The sequence below is a fragment of the Corvus brachyrhynchos genome, unplaced genomic scaffold, assembly GCF_000691975.1.
Source record: "Corvus brachyrhynchos isolate BGI_N302 unplaced genomic scaffold, ASM69197v1 scaffold45, whole genome shotgun sequence".
NCBI classification, from domain to species: Eukaryota; Metazoa; Chordata; class Aves; order Passeriformes; family Corvidae; genus Corvus; species Corvus brachyrhynchos.
In genome coordinates, this window is record NW_008238361.1 from 2,188,072 (window position 1) to 2,196,026 (window position 7,955).

At 47.8% G+C, this 7,955-nt stretch overlaps 2 protein-coding genes across 3 annotated transcripts in view; one reads left to right on the forward strand and one right to left on the reverse strand.

Moving 5' to 3' along the window:
- Positions 1–3,640, forward strand: part of ORC4 (origin recognition complex subunit 4) — an 11,671-nt gene extending 8,031 nt beyond the window's left edge. The window contains 6 exon segments of the mRNA XM_008634994.2: positions 1–38; positions 413–499; positions 2,072–2,180; positions 2,624–2,719; positions 2,804–2,871; positions 3,027–3,640. The exon segment at positions 1–38 is cut by the window's left edge and continues 25 nt beyond it. Coding sequence (XP_008633216.2) covers positions 1–38; positions 413–499; positions 2,072–2,180; positions 2,624–2,719; positions 2,804–2,871; positions 3,027–3,215 — 587 coding nt within the window. The 3' untranslated portion in view covers positions 3,216–3,640.
- A 2,614-nt stretch (positions 3,641–6,254) lies between these two features.
- ACVR2A (activin A receptor type 2A) overlaps positions 6,255–7,955 on the reverse strand; it is a 47,843-nt gene continuing 46,142 nt past the window's right edge. For both annotated transcript variants that reach the window (XM_008634995.2, XM_017736055.1), the window contains 2 exons: positions 7,778–7,908; positions 6,255–7,268 (listed from right to left, as the gene is read on the reverse strand). In XM_008634995.2, the coding sequence (XP_008633217.1) occupies positions 7,074–7,268; positions 7,778–7,908 (326 nt within the window). In that variant the 3' untranslated portion in view covers positions 6,255–7,073. The remainder of the gene's footprint in view (positions 7,269–7,777; positions 7,909–7,955) is intronic.

Consider the following 7,955-nt stretch of genomic DNA (forward strand, 5'->3'; position numbering starts at 1 on the left):
ATGAGTCTTTTGCACAAAAATGGAATAATAATGTTCAGGTAATTAAAGCATCTTATACCTAATTTTAGTTAAAAATTCTAAAGTGAAAGCAGTGTAAAGCTGGTTTACTTTATACACATATCCTTTACCAGTAAAAGTGGGAAGCTTTTACCTAAGATTGGCATTTCCTTTCACTGTCTGAGTGTGATATGGAATAAATTAAATTATGATAGAGAATCTTTGCTTATTGAAGTCTGGAGGTGAAATTGTCACAGGAAAGACCAGCAAGTTGAGGTTAGACATGAAAATTGTATTGTCAAGTGTAAGCTGAGCTCTTTAAAAAAATTATTAAACTGTCATTTTTCCAGGTGAGTATGAAATGATTAAAAGTGAGTATGAGATGGTTAAAATATCACTTTATTGTTTCTTGTAGCATCTCTCAGAGGATAAAACAGTGCAGGACGTGCTGCAGAACCTTTTCCACCACACCAAAGACCTGCGCTCGCTGCATTTGCTCCTGGTGTGTATTGGGGTATTTATGAAACACCTCCTTGGTTTGCAGTAATTAATGAACAGCTCTTGTGCTTTTCAGGCCATTTAGCTGAGCTTTGCCCGAAACATCATTTTACTGAGCTTTTGCCAGTGCTGGTTCCTTGCTGGCTTTATCGCCCTGTGCTGTGTTAGTGAGTGTGGGGAGCTCCAGTTTCTGAAGTGGTTACCCTGTGAGGATGGACTGTTCAATTCAGATGGGGCTGAGCTCATGCTATTTATCTTTCTCCAAGCCTTTCTATCTATAAAACAAAACTGTAGGTGAAACACTTTGAAACTGTTTTTTCCTTTCTGAGATTCTTTCTGGTTTCTATTGAATCCTGAAATCTGCCCATATTGAAACCTACTTTTTCTACTCTTAAGTTGACATGGGAGCTGCAGCGCTCTTGGTCTTTTTTAGATTTTACCCTGCCTCCCTGAATCCTGTTTTTGAACACAGCTCATATAAATACACTGACACTTTTACAGAGGATTACACTTGTTTAACCATCCTAAAATACCCCTGTGCTTGTGTGGGTGTGAAAAGCCCCCTGACTGTACCTGCCCCTGGGCTGTTGTGCCAGCCCCCAGAGCTGTAACCTGCTCTGGGTGGGCTGTGCTGGCCTCCAGGGCAGACAGCTCTGTCCAGCAGTGTTCAGAGCCACCCTGAGAACCAGAGCAGAGAAGTTCCAAAGTGCAGAGCCCTCTGCTTGGTGCTGCTCTGGTTACAAGATTGCAGATTATTCCTAGTGCAGGGCACTGAAATCTGTTCCTGTGGCTGCAGTGGAGGCCAGGAAAGGAGCTGATGGCAGCTAACAGCCTCCCTGAGAGCAGGTCAGAGCTGAGGCTCAACCTTCCCATTGTTTTCTGCAGCATGTGCTGAATTTTTCCTTTGGAAGAAGTCATCTTTCCACGAAAAGCGTGTAATACAGATTCTGGCAGGGATGGGTGAGGCGTTCCTGGACAAACTGTGGAGAGGAGAAGGCTTAAAGGGGCTCCAGGAGAGCTGGAGAGGGACTGGGGACAAGGCATGGAGGGACAGGACCCAGGGAATGGCTTCCCAGTGCCAGAGGGCAGGGCTGGATGGGATATTGGGAAGGAATTCTGTGAGGGCGGGCAGGCCCTGGCACAGGGTGCCCAGAGCAGCTGTGGCTGCCCCTGGATCCCTGGCAGTGCCCAAGGCCAGGTTGGATGGGGCTTGGAGCACTCTGGGACAGTGGGAGGTGTCCCTGGGTACAAAAGCAGGTGCAAACGAGCTGTAAGTCATTCCTACAGCAGCCTCTGAGGTGCTGATCCATGGACATGGATATGAACAGGTTCATGAGGATTTATCTCCTGGAATCAGGAGGCTTTGAAGTTTTAAGCCTGGAAAACCTTCCTGGCTAAATGCCATTGAAGTGCCAGCTATTTGCAAGGTTTTCAGTATGAACCTACTGTGTGTGGAGGGTTTATCCATGAATGTTTCCAGCAGGTGACTCTGGGGGAATTGTGTTCCTGTGCATTCCAAGCAGGAATTGTGTGGTGGTTGGGAATGGAGTGAGCACTGTGTCCTGCTCTGTTGCAGATGCTGGCTGTCAGTGCCGTGACTGTGCACCACCCCCTGCTCACACCTGCAGACCTGCAGGAGGCCAGCAGGCAGCACAGGACCGACTCCAAGGCAAACATTGTCCATGGTAAAGCTCAGCTTCTCCCCAAAATTGTTCCTAGATGCAAAGGAAGTGTCAAGTCCCTCCCTGGAATTCTCCTGGTGTAAGAGACGCTGTGTAGGGAGTGTTCCCCATGGGGATGAGCTGCACAGGGATTGCCTGTGCCCATGGAGTCAGCTCTGAGCTCACACATGGCTGTGGATACAACAATGCCAGCTCAGCTACTTACAGGTCTTGCTTTTTGGTGGGAACAGCCCATTGCTGATCATTTCTGCTTCAAATACAAGGCAAACAAATGTTCTCGTATCAAGCCTCTCCAATTCTGGAATTTCTTTACATAATAAAGATACAGAACACCAATGGGTGAGGCCCAGAGCATATACAAATAGAGGAATAAACAGAGTGGGTGAACTGCCTGTGTTTCTGATGTGCTCAAGGGAAGTACTTGGGATTCTTGTCTTTCCCTCCAGGTTTGTCTGTCCTGGAAATCTGCCTCATCATAGCCATGAAACACCTGAATGATGTCTATGATGGAGAACCATTCAACTTCCAGATGGTTTACAATGGTGAGAGCAATGCCTGAGCTTCACAAACCCTACACCACTCACTTCCTCCTAACTGCCCCTTTTCTTTTCCTCCGACTGACACAGAATTCCAGAAGTTCATCCAGAGGAAGGCACATTCTATGTACAACTTTGAGAAGCCAGTTGTCATGAAGGTGAGCCTGAAATGCATTTTTTTTTTTTTAATTGTAAAATATTTAGGTTTTATTTTCCAGAGCACAGATTGGGGTGGTCAAACGCAGCCCTAGAAGGGAGCGATGTTTTGGGGCGGAATGCCCTTCCCTTCCACTCCCTCTTTTCCTGTTTTTAGGCCTTTGAACACTTACTGCAGCTGGAGCTGGTGAAGCCCCTGGAGCGGCCGTCAGTGCGGGCGCAGCGGGAATATCTCCTGATGAAGCTGCTGCTGGACAGCAGCCAGATCATGGATGCCCTGCAGGTGTACCCCAACTGCCCCACAGACGTGAAGCAGTGGGCAGCCTCCTCCCTCAGCTGGCTCTGAGTCCTGCCCCTGCTCCATCACAACTTCTGGAATGCTGTGAGCTCCAGAAGAGGGAATGTTCACCCACAGGAAGGTGCTCAGAACAATAAATTTTTGGAAGCAGCTTTCTTTGCTGATCCATTTGGGATTTTCTAAGGAGAACTGTGCTGCTGTTCCCTTCCAGCAGCCAGAAATGTGCCTCATCACACCCCCAGGAGCTTTAGCTCAGCTCTGTGCCAGCTCCTTCCCTCACACACAGTTCCCACTTGGAGAAATCCACGCTCTGGAGTTTCTCCCTGTGGCTGAGTGCTCTGGATCGTGGCTCAGGCCACGCTGCCCTGCTGCCTCCCTTCTGCAGCACAGCCCCATCAGGTCAAAGCTCACACTGCACTTTTCCTTCTCAAATCTGACATGGAAAATTTACTCAATTAAATCTTTAATCACAACTGAATTTACTTCATTAAATGTTTAATCCCAACAGGCTTCAGCTGCAAGGGCTATTTTGTGCCAAGTACAAGGTAACATCTTTCCATACCCGCTTTTTTGTAACAAAACTTGGGAGTTTGGCTCAAGAACTGCTCTAGGAACGGCCCCATGTGTTTAAAGTAAGTTTCCAAAGAAACATTTGCAAGTCAGAGTAGTCACATTTTTTATTTTCCCGCTGGGGAAGAGGGCAGAGTATACATTTGTATTTGTACAATATTTAACAATCACTTTATTGAGGGCGAGGGGGGGTTGGTTGGTTTTTTGGCACTTGCAGAAAAGCAGCAAGTGCCTTTTGACAGTAGTACAACAACCTGTGCCCAAAACACTGACAAATACAAAGAGGAAAGTTAAAGTAATCGCTCACCAAACTCGAGAGGTAACAAAGAGGAGATGGACTGAAAAAAAACCAAAACTGAGGGAGAAAGCAAAGCAGTCCTGCTGGTTGAGTATCTGAGGTAACAGATGTTCCATCAAGGATGCTACTGGAGTCGTTTTGCCCAGGGATGTGTATTGCAGCTTCCGGTGTTTTGTACCAAGTGTTCCTGATAAACAGAAATGTCTTTAAAAAGGTTAAAAAAGCTGGAAAAGAGGAGAGGGGGTGACCTGACTGATTGTGTCGATGCTGATGGGAGCGGGACAGGTCTCAGCACTGATTACACTGGAGACTGGAGCACTACACCCCTGTGGGTTCTGGGTGATTTCCATGTTCATGGGGCAGGTTGGGAATACCCCAGGAGTGGCAGCACTGGCTCAACCCCTCCAGCAGCTCTGAAGATGCGGGACAGGAACTTCTCACCCTCTCACACATAAAAATCACACCTGGTGAGGCCAGGCAGGGGCTCACACACCAGTCCAGGGCCATCCTTGGGCTGGGAGCTCACAGCTGCTGCCCCTCAGGAGCTCAGGACAGGAAGGGCCAATGGGCACTGCCAGAACAATGCCAAAATCATCCCTAGCACCATGTTCCCTGGATCCTGCCCTTGCTGCTCCAGCAGCTCAACTCCCTGAATGCTCTGAAGTGAAACAGGAATTCATTCCCAAGGCCCTGGGGGCACAGCTGGAGCAGAGCAGCTCGGGGAGACCATTCTGACCGCTTAAAAAGCATTGGGAAGGAGCAGCCTTTTCTCAGTGACGCTACATGATGCTGGTAAATCCCAGGAAGCTGGGAGTGGAACAGGAACTGAGCAGGGATATCCCAAAGGTAGGAGCCAGCCCTGAGCCCGTGGCAGCTCCGTGGGAAGGGTCACACACAGGAGGGACTTGGATACAGCTTCAGTTTTGGCATCAGATTTCCAACAGCACAGAATGAAACCATCCCTTGGCTCTGTTTTTGCCAGGGAAGGGTTAAAAGCCCTAAGGTGTCTGAGGAGAAGGACTGGGTTGGGATTGGTTCAGAATTCCACAGCTCCGGTCCTGTCCTGCTGTGTGGAGTTTAATTAAAAGTGGAGCAAAAATGGAAGCCAAAGGGAAGTGTCTGGCCAAGAGGACCCCACAAACTGGATTTCTTCCCCATTCCAACAGCCCCTTGCAGCAGGATCCTCAGGCACAGCCGTGACCAGCAGTGCCACAGCCCTGGGTGGAACATCAGCCCTTCCTCCCTCCCTGCCCAGAGCTGGCCTGGCTGGCTCTGCTTTATCCATCACATGCCACTGTTCCGGCCTGGCTCTGCTTTATCCATCACATGCCACTGTTCCCAGGGATGAAGTTCACAGATGCAGGTTCCAGCCAGCCTTCAGCGAGCTCCCGCCTGCTGCTTTGCAGAGACACTGCATGTGGACACATGGAGACAAGGACACACAGCACACCACGGGCCGCTGCTGCCTCTGCGCTCCAGGGGCTTACAACATTTATTTTCCTTGGAATTTGGCCTGAAGGATCCAATCAGTGTAGTGAGACAGGATTTGGGAGAAGCACTTTGGCACCCAGCTACCAGTCACTGTAATTCCAGCATAAGGCTCGACATCCTGAACCCCAGTCTTGGAGTTGTGAAGCCATTTTCATGTTTTTCCTTGTTTTTTGTGAGTCTGTGCTCTGGACACTGATATTCCTTTCGTTACCTCGGAATGGTCATTGCATATTGTGAGCAGAACTAGGTTATCCCTGAAATTTGTAACATTTAGGATCTGGAATCTGTGGCTAGAACTTTGTGTGTGACTCCAGGCTCAACCTGTGGCTCACAGGGAGTGAGCTGCACTCCCCTCCGATGGCACCAAGCTTTGAGTGGAGGGAAGTTGCAAATCTCCAAGCAGAGGGTGAGGAGTTGGGGGAACTGAGCTTCCTGAGGTGATCCTGAAACAGTGACACAGCCCCCACTGCCTGGCGGGACAGGGAACACGCGGCGACCTCGGCACAAACATAAATAGGAAAAAGACTCTTTTTCAAAAAAACAACAAGAATTCAGAGCTTTCCAGTGTCACAGCTCAGAGGAAATTAAAAAAAAAAATTAAAAAAAAAAAAAAAGTCATGCTTAAGGTTTCAAATATTCCTCAGACACAGCAAACCTAAATAGTATTCAGTTAAATAAATGGATGAGATACTCTGGGAAACAGAGGGAAAAGCTTTCAACTAAAAGAGGAAGGAAAATTTTCTTTCAATAAACAGCACTTTTTCTTTTTTATACACAACAAGCGAGTACAAGAAAAGGCTAAAAACACGGCTCTAGGAATGGCCACTTCCTGGGGGCATGAAGCTTTCCCCTTCTTAAATAACACAGGGAATTGGGAATACATCATTTACAAAACACGGAGCAGTTTATTATTCCAATTAGTGTTGTCAGTCATAATTTAGTGAGGTGGAACTGAGGTATACCTGGTTGAGGGAGGTTAAGTAATACTTGGAAGCCTCTTTGCTCTATCCCATTGATTACTCTTGTTTCTGTACACGGAACAGCAGCACACGGAACATTCACAAGCTGTGTCGTAGTCGCATTACAATAGTCATTTTATAAACAACAACGAATGCAATAAAAACAAGTTACCCTTTTTTTTTTGTTGTTTTTAAATCTGAAATGAAATGTTTTTGATTTAAAAAAAATAACAGTAGTTCATTTAAAGGAATTAGTCTCTTCTGACAGGGATTAAGAAATCGGATGTCAGTGTTTAAAACGCTCATTAGCCCATTCAGGTCCGGATTCTTCATTGTAAGTTCCTTATCAGCACGTGAGGGGTTCTCAGTCACGTCCTTCAGGTGTAAGCAGGGAATGCAGAAAGTCTCATGGATCCACGTTGGGAAGGAGGAGGAGGGGGAAAACAAAGGATAAACACCTCTTGGTGATGTTCCAGAGAGACTTACCATCCGTTCTTCCCACCCAGAACAGCAGTGACGCCAGCAGTCCGTGCGCTGTAGCAGCTCCAGTGAAGAGTCCTGTGGTCACTTCCATGACCAGTGCAACTATCATAGACTGGATTCTTTGGGAGGAAAGTCAACGTTTGTCACCATTGTGACCACAGTCACAATGTCCTCTGTTGTTATAATGTTAGTGAGTTTTTGCATCTGGATGATCCTCTCCTCCACACAGCCCGCGGACAGCCGGGCCTCGGCGTCGTGATCCCAGCACTCCTCGATGGTCTCGCACAGCATCGCCATTCCCTGCGGAAAACCAGGCCAGGGAAAACCGTCACACACCCACAGGTACAGAGGGGGACCCCAGATAAAAAATGGTGTTTTAAGGGACACCTGGCAAATGGGAACCCTTGGATCCCACAGGACACGGGGCTGGGTTGGGTGTGAACCTGGAGCATCCTGTGGGGCCTCAGCTCTGCTTTGTTCTGCGCTATTGAACCAACAACTCTTCAACAACACAGGGCAAATCTTTCTGTGCAGCTGGAGCTTCACAGTGTTCTAAAGAGGTGAATCCCTCAGCCATCAATTGGCACTTCAATGAAAAGTAACTCCAGGATCTCCCACCAAAAAGCTGAAAAAATCACTCACTTTCTACTACTGAAGAAAGAGCAGTTTAAGATGAGGAACATTTACAGCCCATTTAACTCCTACTGGAATTATTAAATCCCTCCCAAACCCCAGTGTGATGGACACAACACGGCATGGACAGAATGTGGGATTCAAATCCTTGCAGCAGTGGGTTGGGTCACACTTACAGAATGTTTCTGCCAACACTCCCTTAGGACAGGCCTCTTCTTTTTGTGCACCACAACTTCCTGCATGTCCTCCAGGGACGGGTGCTGGCCAATCTCCTCCTCAAAAGGCAGCATGTACTCGTCCACGGGGCCTGCAGAGGGAAACATGAGTTCAACCACTAACTTGGAAAAGGGAAAG